The sequence below is a fragment of the Eleutherodactylus coqui genome, chromosome 4, assembly GCF_035609145.1.
Source record: "Eleutherodactylus coqui strain aEleCoq1 chromosome 4, aEleCoq1.hap1, whole genome shotgun sequence".
NCBI classification, from domain to species: Eukaryota; Metazoa; Chordata; class Amphibia; order Anura; family Eleutherodactylidae; genus Eleutherodactylus; species Eleutherodactylus coqui.
This window is the reverse complement of record NC_089840.1, coordinates 285,248,503-285,267,790: the sequence shown is the minus strand read 5'-3', so window position 1 is coordinate 285,267,790 and position 19,288 is coordinate 285,248,503. Positions and strand designations below refer to the sequence as shown.

Here is a 19,288-nt window from a genome sequence, read left to right as displayed (position 1 = left end):
TCAGAAAACCTTCTGGCCTAGAACATTGCTTTATCTTTACCATTTAGGCCTCATGTCCACGGGCAGATCGGATTCCGCATGCGGATTTCTCCAGCGGCAGACCTGCGGAAACCATTTTCAGGAGATCGCGGATAATCTGTGCAGAAAACAATCTGCCGCCCCCCCCCCTCCAGCCTTTTCCCCTTCACCCTAATTGATTTTAACTTTCCAATTCACAGTGCATCCACAATTGTATTTGCGGATACACTGTGGATCATCCGCACCCATTGACTTCTTTTGAGCCCGTCCACACAGAATCTGCACTGAAATGGAGCATGCTGCGATCTATTTTCCATACCAAGCGGTCCGTACATCAAATCCGCATGCTTAAATTCAGCTGCGGATGCCTATGCTTCCCTAAGGGCAGATCGAATTGCGGATCTTCCACACGGGTCACCCACAAATAATTCCACAAATCAAATCCGCTCATGGACATTGGGCCTAAAAGGGTTGTCACACTTCTAGCTATTTTGCTGCAGGAAGCAGACAGCTCTGTGCAGCTATTTGCAGCCCGCCATCTTGTATTCGAACAGCTATGGATGTTCAATGTATAAATTATAAGGATTGGATAACGGAGTCTTATAGACTTGCTGGACCCATGTTAATATCTGGATATAGTATCTCCATTGTCTTGTGATTCTATTGCCTAATTAATCATGCAAATCTATCATCATTGTCTTCTGACTGAACTGGGCCTTATGTATATTTGGGGGTTAGTGCTGTCAGGGTTTTAAGAATCAGTTTTGTTTCTCTGATCTGCTCCCATTTGAGGAATGGCCACTTACGGCTGTGACCTTGATATTCTCAATACAAATAGACAAGCAATAGATGATACTAAGTGTAAAAGACAGGAGAAGGCTCTGGAGAGTTAGTAGCATGATGGACCTGTGATGGGGAATACCCTCTCACAGTGGGGTTCCCAAGAGGCCCCTTGTTCTCTGACTTTTCACCACTGCTTTTCCAGTTGACACACAAACGAGTATACCTAAGGCTCTTCATGTAACCATTGTTTAAGAATTATTTACAAAACATATATGCAGTATCACCTATTTTAGTCTATTACTTTGTTTTATCTTATAACTAGCTTACCCGTCGCGCGTTGCTGCGAAGACAGATAGTCATACATACATTCGTTTTTATATATTTAGATAACAACCAATCACAGCGCAGCTTTCATGTTACCTTAGTGGTATAATAAATAACAACTAGAGATGAGCGAACCTACTCGGCCACGCCCCTTTTTCGCCCGAGCACTGCGATTTTCGAGTACTTCCGTACTCGGGCGAAAAGATTCAGGGGCGCCGTGGGTGAGTGGGGGGTTGCAGCGGGGAGTGGGGGGGAGAGGGAGAGAGAGAGAGGGCTCCCCCCTGTTCCCCGCTGCTACCCCCCGCTCCGCCACGGCTCCCCCTGCCCCCCGAATCTTTTCACCCGAGTACGGAAGTACTCGAAAATTGCAGTGCTCGATCGAGTAATTACTCGAAACGAGTAGGTTCGCTCATCTCTAATAACAACCAAACGCAGCGAAGCTTACACGTTACCTCTGCTTTATAATATATAAGACCCAATCACAGCGCAGCTTTCATGTTACCTCAGCAGTATAATATATAACAACCTATCACAGCGCAGCTTTCATGCTACCTGAGCAGCAAGAGAAATAACAACCAGTCACAGCGCAACCTTTATTCTGCCTCAGCAATATAAAAAAATAGCAACCAATCACAGCGCAGCATTCATTTTACCTCAGCGGTATAATATATAGCAACCAATCACAGCACAGCTTTCATGTAGCCTCAGTAGTATAAGAAGTAGCAACCAATCACAGCACAGCTTTCATGTTGCCTCAGCAGTATAAGAAATAGCAACCAATCACAGCACAGCTTTCATGTCACCTCAGTAGTATAAGAAATAGCAACCAAGCACAGCACAGCTTTCATGTCACCTCAGTAGTATAAGTAGCAGCAACCAATCACAGCACAGCTTTCATGTTCTCTCAGCAGTATAAGAAATAGCAACCAATCACAGCACAGCTTTCATGTCACCTCAGCAGTATAAGAAATAGCAACCAAGCACAGCACAGCTTTCATGTCACCTCAGTAGTATAAGTAGCAGCAACCAATCACAGCACAGCTTTCATGTTATCTCAGCAGTATAAGAAATAGCAACCAATCACAGCACAGCTTTCATGTCACCTCAGCAGTATAAGAAATAGCAACCAATCATAGTGATGCTTTCATGGTACCTCAGCATTCTTAATATCCAGCAATTGTCTTGCGAAACGTTCGGCGGATGCATCATTTTGTAGTTGAACACGCATCCCGTTGCTCGTAATGCCTTTTGCTTTCGTGCTTGAGATGGAAATCAAACGATCTTTGTCTGGGGGGGCATAACTGTCGACGACGCTCGCACGCGCGCCACCTATCGTAGGATAGTTGTACTATGCCAGTAATCTTCCCAGGAGTGTACTCAGCAACTTCCCAAAGTTTCATGGCGATTGGATGAATGGTGTTGTAATGAATAACGGACAGACAGACAGACATACATTCATTTTTATATATATATATATATATATATATATATAGATGACATCACAAAGTGAGAGAATTAGATTCCGTACGTAAAATTTGAATGCTAATTCTTTGTCGATTAGAATTGAATAATGGAGTTGGGACCCATTAGCTTTTCCTATTTATGAGATAATCAATGCTCGTGCCAAATTTCAGGTTTCTATGACATTGGGAAGTGAGAGAATTAGATTCTGTACGTAAAATTTGGACGCTAATTCTTTTGTGCTTAGAATTGAATAATCGAGTTGGGACCCATTAGCTTTTCCTATTTATGACAATCAATGCTCGTGCCACATTTCATGTTTCTATGACTTTGGGAAGTGAAAGAAGTAGTGGCAATAATGGAAATCGAACGATCTACGTGGGGGGGGGGGCGTAACTGTCGACGACGCTCGCACGTGCGCCATTTATCATAGGACAGATGTACTATGCCAGTAATCTTCCCAGGAGTGTACTCAACAACTTCCCAAAGTTTCATGGTGATCGGATGAATGGTGTAGTATCGCATAAAGAACAGACAGACCTTCATTCAATTTTATATATATAGATTTGTATTAAAGGGGTTGTCCCGCGCCGAAACGGGTTTTTTTTTTTTTCTTCATAGACCCCCCGTTCAGCACGGGACAAACCCAAGGGACGTGATAAAAAAAAAAAAATTTTACTTACCCGAATCCCGTCTCTGCAGCTTCTTTCTTCTTTCCTTCACCAAGATGGCCGGCGGGATCTTCACCCACGATGCACCGCGGGTCTTCTCCCATGGTGCACCGTGGGCTCTGTGCGGTCCATTGCCGATTCCAGCCTCCTGATTGGCTGGAATCGGCACACGTGACGGGGCGGAGCTACGCAGTGACGCGTAGAAGGGGGCGGAGCCATAACGCCGCTCGTGCCCAGACCGAAGAGAAGGGAGAAGACCCTTCTGCACAAGCGCGTCTAATCGGGAGATTAGACGCTGAAATTAGACGGCACCATGGCGACGGGGACGCCAGCTGCGGAGTAGGTACCGTATATACCGGCGTATAAGGCGACGGGGCGTATAAGACGACCCCCCAACTTTCACTTTATATGCCGGTAATACAGTGTATGATGTCATTGAATAGTGTGATTGGCTGAAGCCACGTGCGCCTTCAGCCAATCACAGCCATTCAATGCTGTCATTGAATGGCTGTAACTGGCTGACGGCGTGTGTATTAGCTTTCTGGAGGCGGGGATTTCAAGCCCCGCAATCAGAAAGCAATGCTGCGCCGGGGACGAGGAGCGAGCGACATCCTGCCGGAGCGCGACAGAACGCCGGGGGAGGTGAGTAATGATTTTTTTTTTTTTACACTTTTTTTTTGGTATTACCGGCGTATAAGACGACCCCCGACTTCAGAGCAGATTTTTCGGGGTTCAAAAGTCGTCTTATACGCCGGTATATACGGTAAGTGAATAACTTCTGTATGGCTCATATTTAATGCACAATGTATATTACAAAGTGCATTAATATGGCCATACAGAAGTGTATAACCCCACTTGCTATTGCGGGACAAACCCTTTAATAAATTGTGCTGTATCAGCCCACTTGTCCTTCTTTAAAGCCGTACCCGAACTTGTTGCCTTTCGAATTGACAATACACTCTATACATTGTGCAGTGGGCTAGATTGGTTTTGCAGGCTTAATACAATTCATTTCAGTAGTACTCAGCCTGCAGTACCAACCCCAACCACTGTGCAAAGTACAGAGCTGTCTGCTTTCTGCAAAAAAAAAAAACAAAAAAAAAAACAGCTAGAAGTGGGACAATCCCTTTAAAAAATACAAAGAGAGTGCAAAACAGTAACACAATAATATATTCCAGAGGTTGTTACATATAAGCAATCGGTTATTGCAAAGCTATTTTAATTATAAAGGGAGATTTAAAAGTCAGGGCCACCCAGCGTATCTTCTGAACAAAAAGAGATACAAGTAGGTAACTTTGTAAAACAATTAGATAGGTGGGTACAAACTTTTTGCCCTAGTGGTAGTTCCTATTGGCTATCTTGTTGGCAGCCGTCTTAGATTAAGCCTAAAATACTTCCATAGAAAAAGGATCATGGGATGCATGATTTATGAGCAGACTTTCATCAGAAAATGATAGGTGCAGTCATTTTTTTCAATATTTCCAACCATTTTAGAGTTCTACATGATGTGATGTTGAGTATTAATAAAGTTATGTAAAAGTATATAGTGTGGAGGACAATGGCTGGATGTTCTTCAGGACACAAATGTCCTAAAAGTTTGGGAAATATTGTGAAAGCACAATAGTGAACAATCCCTAAAATAAGGAAGAATGGGAAACATTTAAAGAAACCAGGATGGATGAACACAGAACTTGCACACATGTTAAAAACGAAGAAAAATATGTTAATCAAACGGAAAGAGGGCGGAATATCTAAAGAAGAATATAATGTGGCCCACAGAAACTGTAGGGCAAGTGTCAGAAAAGCTAAAACTAATAATGAATTGAGGCTTGCAACAGAGGCCAAAAGCAATAAAAAAGGATTTTGGGGGGTATGTCAAAAGCAAAACAAAAGTCAAAGATGCTATTGGACGATTACAAGATAAAAATGGTGAATTGGTTAAGAATGATGTTGAGAAGGCTGAACTTTTAAATTCCTATTTTGTATCTGTTTTCTTTCAGAAAGTAGATGGAACATCAGTTGAACTTCCCTGTGCTATTGGGGGGATAAAAGAATGCAGGCTATGTATAAGCAGAAAGATGGTGAGGGAACACTTAGCTAACTTAAATGAATTCAAGTCTCAAGGTCCAGATGAACTACATCCTAGAATACTAAAGGAAGCAGCGGAGGTAATTGCTGAACTACTCACCAAAATCTGTGAAAATTCCTGGAGAACAGAAAAAGTCCCAGAAGATTTGAAAAGGGCAAATGTCCCTATCTTCAAAAAAGGAAAAAAGGTGGATCCAGGAAACTATAGGCCTGTGAGCCTGACCTCTATACCGGGAAAGATCTTTGAACAAATTATTAAACCGCACGTATGCAAGAACTTGGATGAGAATGGAGTAATTAACCAGAACCACCATGGGTTTGTAACAAACAAGTCATGCTACATTAATCTAATTTCCTTCTATGACAGTATGCATCACCGACTGGGTTGATCAGGAAAATATGGTGGATATAGTTTATCTTGACTTTAGTAAAGTATTTGACAAAGTATCTAATACTATACTTATTGAAAAAAATGACCAAATATGGGATTGACAAGGCAACTGTTAGGTGGATTCACAACTGGCTCAGTGAGCAGACTCAAAGAGTGGTCTTAAATGGCTGCACATCTACGTGGAAGAATGTATCAAGTGGAGTACCAAAAGGCTCTATCCTAGGCCCAGTGTTGTTCAAAATTTTCCTAAATGATCTGGAGGAGTGAATTGATGGGAAACTGATCAAATTTATTGACGACACAGAGTATTCAAAAAGATCTAGAAAAGCTTGCATAGTGGGCAGCAACAAACAGAATGGTATTTAACAAGGAGAAATGCAAAGTCCTACATCTGGGTAACTCTACCATTTTATAACACCTGAAGATGCTCTTAACAATCCAGGGCATAAATTAGATCATCTTGATGGTCACTAACAGAAGTACACATTAGGTGGCCGATGCTTTCAATCAAGATAACCCAAGAGGACAGCCAGATTCAAAATATTAACATGGTTTATTCCCTGCATAACTTTTCTACGGTTAAAATGTTTTGATTGTCGAGGAAAATATTTTCCACATTCTGGACATGAATACAGGTTTTTCCCTGTGTGACTTCTCTGATGTTAAATTAGAATTTGTTAATCTGTAAAAAATTGTTAACAGTCTAAAGAAGAAAATTGCTTCTCCCTTGTGTGAATTCTTTGATGTTTAATTAGATTTGACTTAGAGGTAAAACACTTCCCACATTCTGAACAGGAAAATGGCTTCTTCTCTGTGTGAATTCTCTGATGTTCAACAAGATTTGATTTATATGCAAAACACTTCTCACATTCTGAACAGGAGAATGGCTTTTCCCCTGTGTGAATTCTCTGATGTACAACAAGACTTGATTTATCGGTAAAACACTTCCCACATTCTGAACAGGAAAGTGGCATCCGCCTTTTGTGAATTCTCTGATGTTTTACTAGACTTGATTTAGAGTTAAAACACTTTCCACATTCTGAACAGGAAAATGATTTCTCTCTTGTGTGAGTTCTCTGATGTCTAACTAGATAGGTTTTCTGAGTAAAACACTTCCCACAATCTGAACAAGAATATTGCTTCTCCCCTATGTGAGTTCTCTGATGTTCAAGAAAATTTGACTTATGGGTAAAACATTTCCCACATTCTAAACAGGAAAATGGTTTCTCCCCTGTGTGAATTCTATGATGTTCAACAAGATTTGATTTATTGATAAAACCCTTCCCACATTCTGAACAGGAAAATGGCTTCTCTCCTGTGTGAACTTTCTGATGTTTAACTAGATAGGTTTTCTGAGTAAAATATTTCCCACATTCTGAACAAGAAAATGGCTTCTCCCCTGTGTGAATTCCCTGATGATCAACAAGCCTTGTTTTCCGACTAAAACACTTGCCACATTCTGAACAGGAAAATGGCTTCACCCCTGTGTGAATTCTCAGATGCTCAACAAGATTTGATTTATAGTTAAAACTTTTCCCACATTCCGAACAGGAGAATTGCTTCTTTTTCGCGTGAATTTTCTGATGTTCAACAAGATTTGATTTAAAGGTAAAAGACTTTCCACATTCTAAACAGGAAAATGGCTTTTCACCTGTGTGAATTTTCTGATGTTTAACAAGATGTGATTTATCTATAAAACTTTTTTCACATTCAGAACAGGAAAATGGCTTTTTCCCTGTATGAATTATCTGATGTTTAGCAAGATATGATTTATCCGTAAAACATTTTTCACATTCAGGACAAGAAAATGGCCTCTCCCCTGTGTGAAGTTTCTGATGTTGAACAAGATGTGCTTTCCGGCTAAAACACTTCCCACATTCTGAACAAGGAAATGGCCTCTCTCCTGTGTGAGTTCTCTGGTGTTTAACAAGATTTGCTTTACTTATAAAACATTTTTCACATTCTGAACAAGAAAATGGCCTCTCTCCTGTGTGAATTCTCTGATGTTCAACAAGATTTGGTTTATCTATAAAACATTTTTCACATTCCGAACAAGAAAATGGCCTCTCCCCTGTGTGAATTCTCTGATGTCTAACAAGATATGATTTTTGGGTATAGCATTTGCCACATTCTGAGCATGAATATGACTTCTTCCCTGTGGCAGCTGTTTCTTCTTCAACATCTCTTCCGTAAATGTTATGTTGCTTACTAGTCTGTGATGAATCAGAAGATGGAACCTGTATAAAAGGATCAGATGGCAGATGTTTGCTGTGAAGGGCTGAGGGTTTATCTGGGATAGTAGTAGGCTCCTCGCCTGTATCTTGTATGATACCATCATCTTCCACTGTAGAACCTGAAGATATCAGATGTCCCTCGGATCTCCTGGTGTCGTCATCTGCCAAGAATTAAACAGATTTTTATATTTTTGAATATAACAATTATATTAATATTTTATTACATTTCTATATAAACTGTTCATACACATTGTGAACAAGACAGGTTACACAAATCCCGCGCTCCAAAGTGTGTTGGTCGGTAATCGGTAAAGATTATGTATATGGTTTTACTCATATGAATTTCTAGGTACAATTCCGTGCACACTCTGCTCACACGTTATTCACACAGATTTAGTATACTTATTAATAAACCAGCACCACATTCCTGAAAATGATTTTATATGCATTAATACTCCAGAAACCGTATCCTTTTGTTTTTACAGAAAATCTACAAATTCCTTAGGAACTCCCCAGGACACCCTATCACAGCCAAAATCAGGTCTATTACCAGTAATCTTTCAGAATATGTAGACCGCCATTTACAATGCTTTTTATATACCTTCTGGGGCCAGACGGGTTACTGAATGTACCCGCTTTAAATTTTTGGATTTTACAGCGGTGGTCAGCATCCTGAGGTGAGGCAAACTGGTCAGAGTGTGGTGCAGGAAAAAGCATGTAGGCTTATTTACAGTTTCCTAAGAGCTAATGTGATCTGTGTTCCCTATTAGAGATGAGCGAGCACCAAAATGCTCGGGTGCTCGTTACTCGGGACGAAAATTTCGCGATGCTCGAGGGTTCGTTTCGAATAACAAACCCCATTGAAGTCAATGGGCGACCTGAGCATTTTTGTATATCGCCGATGCTCGCTAAGGTTTTCATGTGTGAAAATCTGGGCAATTCAAGAAAGTGATGGGAACGACACAGCAACGGATAGGGCAGGCGAGGGGTTACGTGTTGGGCTGCATCTCAAGTTCCCAGGTCCCACTATTAAGCCACAATAGCAGCAAGAGTGGGCCCCCCCCCCCTCCCAACAACTTTTACTTCTGAAAAGCCCTCATTAGCAATGCATACCTTAGCTAAGCACCACACTACCTCCAACAAAGCACAATCACTGCCTGCATGACACTTCGCTGCCACTTCTCCTGGGTTATATGATGCCCACCCCCCCCCCCCCCCGCACAACCCAGTGTCCACAGCACACACCAAAGTGTCCCTGCGCAGCCTTCAGCTGCCCTCATGCCACGCCACACTCATGTCTATTTATAAGTGCGTCTGCCATGAGGAGGAACCGCAGGCACACACTGCAGAGGGTTGGCACGGCTAGACAGCGACCCTCTTTAAAAGGGGCAGGACGATAGCCCACTCTTCTGTCTTCTGTCTGCCAACCAGGCCAACTCTTCTGTAAAGAATTGAGGAGGCTGACTCCCACTGCGCCGCCCATGTTGGAGTTGGTATTCTACTATAGCTCTACGCTGCTCATAGAGCCTGGCCAACATGTGGAGCGTAGAGTTCCACCGTGTGGGCACGTCGCACAGCAGTCGGTGCACTGGCAGATTAAACCGATGTTGCAGGGTGGCAGCGTCCGTGTGGGACTTGCGGAAATGTGCGCAGAGCCGGCGCACCTTTCCGAGCAGGTCTGACAAGCGTGAGTAGCTTTTCAGAAAGCGCTGAACCACCAAATTAAAGACGTGGGCCAGGCATGGCACGTGCGTGAGGCTGCCGAGCTGCAGAGCCGCCACCAGGTTACGGCCGTTGTCACACACGACCATGCCCGGTTGGAGGCTCAGCGGCGCAAGCCAGCGGTCGGTCTGCTCTGTCAGACCCTGCAGCAGTTCGTGGGCCGTGTGCCTCTTATCTCCTAAGCTGAGTAGTTTCAGCATGGCCTGCTGACGCTTGCCCACCGCTGTGCTGCCACGCCGCGCGACACCGACTGCTGCCGACGTGCTGCTGCTGACACATCTTGATTGCGAGACAGAGGTTGCGGAGGAGGAGGAGGAGGGTGGTTTAGTGGAGGAAGCATACACTGCCGCAGATACCACCACCGAGCTGGGGCCCGCAATTCTGGGGGTGGGTAGGACGTGAGCGGTCCCAGGCTCTGACTCTGTCCCAGCCTCCACTAAATTCACCCAATGTGCCGTCAGGGAGATATAGTGGCCCTGCCCGCCTGTGCTTGTCCACGTGTCCGTTGTTAAGTGGACCTTGGCAGTAACCGCGTTGGTGAGGGCGCGTACAATGTTGCGGGAGACGTGGTCGTGCAGGGCTGGGACGGCACATTGGGAAAAGTAGTGGCGACTGGGAACTGAGTAGCGCGGGGCCGCCGCCGCCATCATACCTTTGAAAGCCTTCGTTTCCACAACCCTATACGGCAGCATCTCCAGGCTGATAAATTTGGCTATGTGCACGTTTAACGCTTGAGCGTGCGGGTGCGTGGCGGCGTACTTGCGCTTGCGCTCCAACACTTGCGCTAGCGACGGCTAGACGGTGCGCTGAGAGACATTGGTGGATGGGGCCGAGGACAGCGGAGGTGAGGGTGTGGGTGCAGGCCAGGAGACGGTAGTGCCTGTGTCCTGATAGGGGTGTTGGATCTCAGTGGCAGGTTGGGGCACAGGGGGAGAGGCAGCAGTGCAAACCGGAGGCGGTGAACGGCCTTCGTCCCACCTTGTGGGGTGCTTGGCCATCATATGTCTGCGCATGCTGGTGGTGGTGAGGCTGGTGGTGGTGGCTCCCCGGCTGATCTTGGTGCGACACAGGTTGCACACCACTGTTCGTCGGTCATCTGCACTCTCAGTGAAAAACTGCCAGACCTTTGAGCACCTCGGCCTCTGCAGGGTGGCATTGCGCGAGGGGGCGCTTTGGGAAACAGTTGGTGGATTATTCGGTCTGGCCCTGCCTCTACCCCTGGCCACCGCACTGCCTCTTCCAACCTGCCCTGCTGCTGCACTTGCCTCCCCCTCTGAAGACCTGTCCTCAGTAGGCGTAGCAAGCCAGGTGGGGTCAGTCACCTCATCGTCCTGCTGCTCTTCCTCCGAATCCTCTGTGCGCTCCTCCCTCGGACTTACTGCCCTTACTACTACCTCACAGATAGACAACTGTGTCTCATCGTCATCGTCCTCCTCACCCACTGAAAGCTCTTGAGACAGTTGCCGGAAGTCCCCAGCCTCATCCCCCAGACCCCAGGAACTTTCCAAAGGTTGGGCATCGGTCACGACAAACTCCTCCAGTGGGAGAGGATTCGGAACCATTGCTGCCCATTCTGGGCAGGGGCCCGAGAACAGTTCCTGGGAGTCTGCCTGCTCCTCAGAATGTGTCATTGTAATGGAGTGAGGAGGCTGGGAGGAAGGAGGAGCAGCAGCCAGAGGATTCAGAGTTGCAGCAGTGGACGGCGCAGAACTCTGGGTGGTCGATAGATTGCTGGATGCACTTTCTGCCATCCACGACAGGACCTGCTCACACTGCTCATTTTCTAATAAAGGTCTACCGCGTGGACCCATTAATTGTGAGATGAATGTGGGGACGCCAGAAACGTGCCTCTCTCCTAATCCCGCAGCAGTCGGCTGCGATACACCTGGATCAGGAGCTCGGCCTGTGCCCACACCATGACTTGGGCCTCCGCGTCTTCGCCCGCGTCTACGTCCTCTAGGCCTACCCCTACCCCTCAGCATGCTGTATTACCAGTAGTGCAGAAACAGAACTCTGTAATTAAATGTGCCGCTTATTGGCCTGTGGTTGGAGGCTGACTTCGCTTACGGAACGCACAGCAGAGCCAGGAAAGAATTTTGCGCAAGCCTGCTGTAACACTTAGCTGGCTGTGTATGAATTAGGACAACTACCCTCAGCAGAGATGCAGTACACTGAGGACGGTCACAGGCAGCCCAAATAGATTTTTTTCCCCAAATTTTTTTGGAAAAGCCCACTGCCTACATAGACTGTATATGTCTTCTGTCCCTGCGTCACCACTACTGGCCCTGGACTATGTAAAATTACTGCAGACTGTTTCACTGTGGACAGGAATACAGCGGTGATGTAACAGGCAACACAGAGCCAGGAAAGAATTTTGCGCAAGCCTGCTGTAACACTTAGCTGGCTGCGTATGAATTAGGACAACTACCCCCAGCAGAGACCCAGTACACTGAGGACGGTCACAGGCAGTGCAAATAGATTTTTTTCCCCAAATGTTTTTGGAAAAGCCCACTGCCTATATAGACTGTATATGTCTTCTGTCCCTGCCTCACCACTACTGGCCCTGGACTATGTAAAATTACTGCAGGACGCAATGCTCTGGACGCAATGCTCTGCACGGCCGATATACAAAAAAATAAATGTGCAACACTTCAAAAAGCAGCCTCAACAGTACTGCACACGGTCAGATGTGGCACTAAGAAGGACCGTTGGGGTTCTTGAAGCCTACAATAACTCCTAACGCTCTCCCTATAGCAACTCCAGCAAGACAGCACTTTCCCTGAACAATGTCAGAATGCATCTGTGATCTCGCCAGCCACTCACTGCAGGGGGGTGGTATAAGGCTTGAACGTCACAGGGGGAAGTTGTAATGCCTTCCCTGTCTTTCTATTGGCCAGAAAAGCACGCTAACGTCTCAGAGATGAAAGTGAAAGTAACTCGAACATCGCGTGGTGCTCGTTTCGAATAACGAGCATCCCGAACACGCTAATACAATAACGAGCATCAAGCTCAGACGAGTACGTTCGCTCATCTCTATTCCCTACACATCCCTCATACTTCATCCTACTGTAGTGTATTTTATTGTATTTTAAAACCCTCACCAATTGCAGAATTGCTTTTAATGCAGCTTTACTTAATAGGATAAAATGATTGTATTATTTAATAATTTTATAATTCTATACAGTTTTACATAAATTTTTGAATTTAATATGTTCATATTATAGGTTTCTGTTACTCATGTTTTACCTTTCTATTAATTTAACACTTTTTATTGTATTTTTTTCTAATTGATTCTCATAACTTTCTCCACCTTTGATTTTATAACTCTTTGCAATTTGGACGCCTTTAGGACAAAAACAGCTTTTCCTTGCCATATTCTATGATATATTATCCCATGAGGACTATAAATGTGCTGCTGGTTCAGTAATAAGCATACTGAATCTATCTGAATAACATGTCTGAATGGAGCATACGCACGGAATTGAGTCTTGAATTTACCCAGAATTGTGTCTGGTCAGGCAAGCGTACGTACATAATTTGATGGCCATTTTTCTTCGCCCACATGTCCGTATGGCGTGCAGGATTTTTCTCATGTGTGCCAATCATGGGCGCAGGCAGGTACACACTTCTGGGTGGATAAGAGCTGCTGACGCCCCCTGCTGTAAACTGCCCTGTACTGTGCTGCAACTACAGTCTGCTGATCATGTGCTGCTGACCGGGGAATAAAGACGCATCTAGAAGGTTGGCACCACCATTATCAGTGGGCACACATGTGTTTGTAGCCATTCACTAACCCAGCTGACTGTTACTTGTACTAAGATGTGGGAAGTTCCTACTGAGCATGCCCAGTCCTTCTGGATCCAGCAGCAGAGGAGAGGGACATGATAATAGTACTTGCACATGTGCGGAGGCAGCACTGGGGACGGGGGTCCAGGTCTGATAGAGTGATTGGATGTTGCAGAGACCCTGACATAGTGCATGGGGTATCAGCTGGGGGCAGATGGAAGGAGCAGCTGAATGCAGAATGAGGATGGCTTCTCCTTACACGGCGCCTGTGGCTCTACCAAAACATTAAGGGGAAATAACATAACTGCTTGCATAGCTTATTGCTGTATATATCAGAAATATTCCATAAGGGGCCATGAGGGCCCAACATTCTGTAGTGGAAGCTGAGCTCACATCCCAGCACCATGCAGCCTGAAGAGCATTTGCCAGAGATCCCAGAATTGGCAGATCAACCATTGGCCCCCCGTTCTCTTCACAGATAAGAGCAGCTTCACAATGAGCACATGTGACAGACATGAAAGCGTCTGCAGAGGATGGAGATCATCCAGATCTGATGTGTGATTGAGATGTTCCCTCTATTCTTTTTAGCAGAATATATTGAATGTTTATATAAAAATATTATATAACATTTACACTTTATTATATACTAGCTGATTACACGGCTTTGCCCGTGTATTTTTTTTTAGACACGAAAAGAATTTAAACGTGTGTATATATATAAAAAAAGGTACTAATTTAATATATTCGTATATGATGAGGAGGTTGTCTGCGTAATATAATGGCATATGAGGAGGAGGTCATCTGTGTAATGTATTGGTATATGAGGAGGTCGTCTGTGTAATATTAGTATTTGAGGAGCAGGAAATTGTCTGTGTAAAATATTATTATCTGAGGAGCAGGTGGACTGTGTAATACTGGAATAATTAAAAATCAAAAACTCACCATCTTCCCCTGTAATTTTCGTTCCCAATAGCAACCAATCACAGCTCAGTTTTCATTTGTTATACTGCTGAGGTAAAATGAAAGCTGCACTGTGATTGGTTTCTGTGGGCAACACAGATTTAGTTTTGGACAGCTTTCATAAAAGTGGCTGCTGGGCTCATTTCTGTGTGGTACATAGTGGCTCAGTGCTGGTGGGAAGCTGCGTGGTAGTTGGAGCAGAGGTGGAGGTTGTCTGTGTAAGATATTATCTGGGAGCAGGAGGTCTGTGCAATATATTAGTATTAGACGAGGAGGAGGTAGTCCGTGTAAGACTGAAATAAAAACCATCTGCTCAAGTACATTTCCGGCATTCGACACCTCTCCCCCCTGGGGTAGTGGGGTTGTCTTATTCCACCCCCCAAAAAATTTGTCAACACGGAATGACTTATAAATGTATCAAGTTTGGTTGAAATTGTTCCAGGTGTTCATGAGTTATGGTGGCGCATACACACATCCTATTTTATATATATAGATAAATTGTGGCTGAATAAAGGAATATACAGCTGAAAACCCCGACAACACAGACTCTTCTCTACATGTAGTCTCACCTGGGGGGTCATCTGTAGGAATCCCCTCCTTACACGGCTGATCCCCACTCACATGTGTCTCTGTAGCATCAATAGGGATCGGATCTTCCTCCAGTTTCACCAGCTGTGAAATAAATATTGTAAAAGTCATCACACAGTTGGAGAAGTCGTGTGGAAGGTTTTATATGGCCAGAAAAGGTCATTAATTAGTATGAGGAGCCGGAATGACATGACAGCAGTAGTGATCTGGGCCAAATAGCTGCAGGTCTCCTGTATAACTCCAACCTGTTGCTTCTTTATTCCAACCAGAAGTCTCCAGAACCAGAAAAAAGTGATAAGATGCGGAGATCTAATGTCTGCGGTCGGCTGTAATCCTGCCATCTCCAGCTTTCTCATTACACAAGTATCAATCATATAATAAGACTAAACACAAGACCTTCCCAGCCGTCCTACAGACCAGAGGGGAGATTTCATGAGACCTTCTCTCCATCTACCTGATCATCCTGTGGAAGAAGAGGCCGGGGACATCTCTCCGCTGCTGTTCTCTTACTGGATCTACCTGCAGAAAACACAGACAGCCACTGAATTCATTCTCTACATACAAATAATAAAGGCCATGTGGATTTAGTCCTGTCTATTACCTGGTGATGGGGGGGGCTGGTGGTCCTCCATCATGATGTCCTTGTACAGATCCTTGTGTCCTTCTAAATACTCCCACTCCTCCATGGAGAAATAGACAGTGACGTCCTGACACCTTATAGGAACCTGACAACACAATGATACCGTCATCACCCAGACGTTATACCGTCATAGCGTTACTGTATAATGTCCCAGCATTCCCAGCAGCGTCACCTCTCCAGTCAGCAGCTCAATCATCTTGTTGGTGAGTTCTAGGATCTTCTGCTCATTGATCTCCTCCAGTATCAGGGGGTGAGGTGGAGGCCCTGTGATTGGGCTCAGGTGTCTTCCCCATCCATCAGACACCGGGGCCTGACAGCCATCACTAGAAGTCTTCTTCACTACCGTGTAATCCTGTTTATGGGGAGATACATCCATAAATATCCCTGCAGACATTTCTAGAGTCCTCCCCGTCTGGTCCGGCAGTTATGTCGGCTCTTCACATCTGTGTTCATCAGTTCTGTTGTTCTATTCTGTTGGCTGTTCGACATTTTACCAGCTGCAATAGTTTCCAGCATTCCGGCCGTCTTCACACTTGGCTGCAGCATTTACAGTACAGGCCATGCGGGGGAGATTTATAAAATGTCTTTCACGCGGTGCCGGCAATTTTCTATAACTAATCTACTTAGTCTTTGAGAACTGCGGCAGATTCTAAATCCGCAGCGAGACTATTTATACTACGGATTTATGCTGCGGATTTTGCACCCCTGAAGAACAAAGGATAAAATCAGCAGCAGTTTGGCAAGTAAGTCCGCAGCATAATACGAGCCATTAAGATGCGGATTTGGCCACTGCGTATTTACTGTGTAATAGCTGCAAGCTACCATTGTGGAACGCCCGTAGTAATCTCGCTTCATGTGAAGGCGGCCGAAGGACTGAATCTGCAGTACATCCTCTACCGTAGATGTGAACAGAGACTGACAGAGATAAGAATGATGGAACGTGACGTCATCCCCAGAATCTCTCACCTCTCCTGTAAGCTGGAAGAGTATCTCTAGGGTGAGGGTGAATATACTCTCCGCCATCTTGTCCCGGTTCCTCTCCATCCTTCTCGGGTCAATCAGGATAATTATCTGATATAGAAGATATCAGCTGAAGATCTTGAATGGGAAGAAGACGAGACAATGTAAAATCGCCGGGTCCAGATTGAATACACCCAAGTTTTCTAAAGGAATTAAGTGACATGATGGCTAGACACTATTGAGACCGGGGTTGTAGCACTGGATTGACGCATTGCCTATGTAGTTCCAATATGCAAAAAGGGGTCTGAAAGAGAGACTAGTAACTACAGGCTGGTAAGTCTCACTTCAATAATTGGAAAAATATTTGAGGGATTTCTGAGAGACGCCATCCTAGAATACCTCCAGGAAAACAACTGTATAACCCCTCATCAGCATGGGTTCATGAGGGGTCGATCATGTCAGACCAATTTGATCAGCTTCTACAATGAAATAAGTTCTAGGCTGGACCTGGGAGAGTCTATTAATCTTATATATCCGGATTTCTCTAAAGCATTTGACACCGTGCCGAATAATAGGTTGATATATAAAATGAGACAGCTCAGCCTGGGTGAAAACGTGTGTATCTGGGTAAGGAACTGGCTTGGAGATAGAAAGCAGAGGGTGGTAATAAATGGTTCATACTCTGGGCGACAGGGTGTCACAGGGTTCAGTATTAGGCCCCATTCTGTTCAATATATTTATCAATGACCTGATAGAGGCACAACTCAGAAAAATATCAATATTTGCAGATGATACAAAATTATATACGAAAATTAATACAACTGGGGACGATCTATGGCTACAAAATAATATAATAATCTTTTATAATAATAATAATAATCTTTATTTGTATAGAGCCAACTTATTCCGCAGCGCATAAAATAACCTAGATAAGCCGGGGGCTTGGGTAGAAAAATGGAAAATGAAGTTCAATGTTGATAAATGTAAGGTTATGTACATGGGCAGGAGAAACGGATGTCACCAATATACACTAAATGGGGTACTGCTAGGGAAAAGTGATATGGAAAAAAGACCTGGGGGTACTAGTGGGCTGTAGATTTAACTGGAGAAATCAATGCCAGTCAGCTGCTGCTAAAGCTAACAATGTCTTGGGGTGCATTAAAAGAGGTATAGGGGCGAGGGACGAGAACATTATCCTCCCACTATATAAGGCACTTGTCAGGCCCCACATGGAATACTGTGTACAGTTCTGGACACCGGTGCTCAGAAAAGATGCTGCAGTGCTTGAGGGGGATGAAAGAAGGGCAACTAAATTAATAAACGGAACGAAAGGACTGGAATACCCAGAGAGGCATCAAAATTGGGATTATTCACCCTGAAAAAAGACGGTTAAGGGGCGATCAAATACCTATGTATAAATACATGAGGGGACAATACAAGGATATCTCCCATGATCTGTTTATACCCAGGACTGCGACGGTAACAATAGGGCATCCTCTATTTCTAGAGAAAAGCAGGTTTCATCACCAACTGAGGAGGGGATTCTTTACTGTAAGAGCAGTGAGACTGTGGAACTCTCTGCCTGAGGATGTGGTGATGGTAAAATCCAGAGGAGTTTAAGATGAGACTAGATGCCCTTTTAGAGCGCTATGCTATTACAGGATATAGACATTAGCTGACCAACGGTGTTGTTGATCTCAAATGTTGATCCAGGGATTACTCTGCCTGCCATCATGGAGTCAAGAAGGAATTTCTTTCTTCCAAATGAGCTTGGCTTGTTGGGCTTCTTCTTGCCTTCCTCTTGACCAACAAGGCGGAGGGGAGGTTTAATGCAGGAAGAATTAGATGAATATGGTTTTCATTAAGCCTAACATACTATGTGACGTAGAAAATCCCCTATAATTATACAATTACCGGACATTCACCCCTCTTCCCTTACGCAACACTGCTGACCCCCTCCACAGCCCCCTCCACACCCCACTGCTCCACACCCACTGCTGACCTCCAACACAACCCCCTCCACACCCCACTGCTCAACACCCACTGCTGACCCTCAGTTCATTATCACCATTATTAGCCATCTTCTGTCTTCCTGACTGTCAGGACTGCCGCCCAGCGCCGCGCTGTTCACAACATTACTCGACTCATCCCGCGAACTCCAGACACACTGGGCGCAAGGCTGGAGAGGGGGCAGAGTCAGGTGATGCTGGGAACAGAGTGGCACTGGGTGATACATAGGGGGCACTATAACTAAGTGGGGCAACAAAAGCATTATAGTAGAGTGGAGTCACAAAAGGACACCTGAATTATAGGGAAAGAGACATTACTGATTTGTCAGGTCACAGAAGATGCATTAGTGCTATGAGGGAGTCACTGAGAGGTTAATTGGAGTAGCGTCAGGATGAACAGCGTGTGCAGAGACTAGTCATAGCTGGAAGAAGCCTTTATGGCGGTCTGGGCCCAGAGAAAGAAGATAATTGTATGACCCCAATCAGAGGACACATCACCTGTGATCACTGAAGGTAACTGCACTGTAATCACTAATACTGGAAGTAACTGCACTGTAATCACTATCTCTGTGTGCAGCTTGTGTGTTTTAGAGCTGTACTATCACCCTGAGAGGGTCAGTAAGCTTCCAACATACAAGGATACATAAAATACT

At 44.8% G+C, this 19,288-nt stretch overlaps 1 protein-coding gene across 1 annotated transcript in view; it reads right to left on the bottom strand.

Moving 5' to 3' along the window:
- The window catches only part of LOC136626741 (zinc finger protein 850-like), a 56,611-nt gene extending 39,532 nt beyond the window's left edge, over window positions 1-17,079 (bottom strand). Inside the window, exons 1-6 of the mRNA XM_066601747.1 lie at window positions 16,633-17,079; window positions 15,839-16,018; window positions 15,628-15,751; window positions 15,481-15,545; window positions 15,008-15,110; window positions 6,437-8,131 (exon numbers count right to left, since the gene is read on the bottom strand). Of these exons, the coding sequence (XP_066457844.1) occupies window positions 6,437-8,131; window positions 15,008-15,110; window positions 15,481-15,545; window positions 15,628-15,751; window positions 15,839-16,018; window positions 16,633-16,710 (2,245 nt within the window). The 5' untranslated portion in view covers window positions 16,711-17,079. The remainder of the gene's footprint in view (window positions 1-6,436; window positions 8,132-15,007; window positions 15,111-15,480; window positions 15,546-15,627; window positions 15,752-15,838; window positions 16,019-16,632) is intronic.
- Between the last annotated feature and the right edge of the window lie 2,209 nt (window positions 17,080-19,288).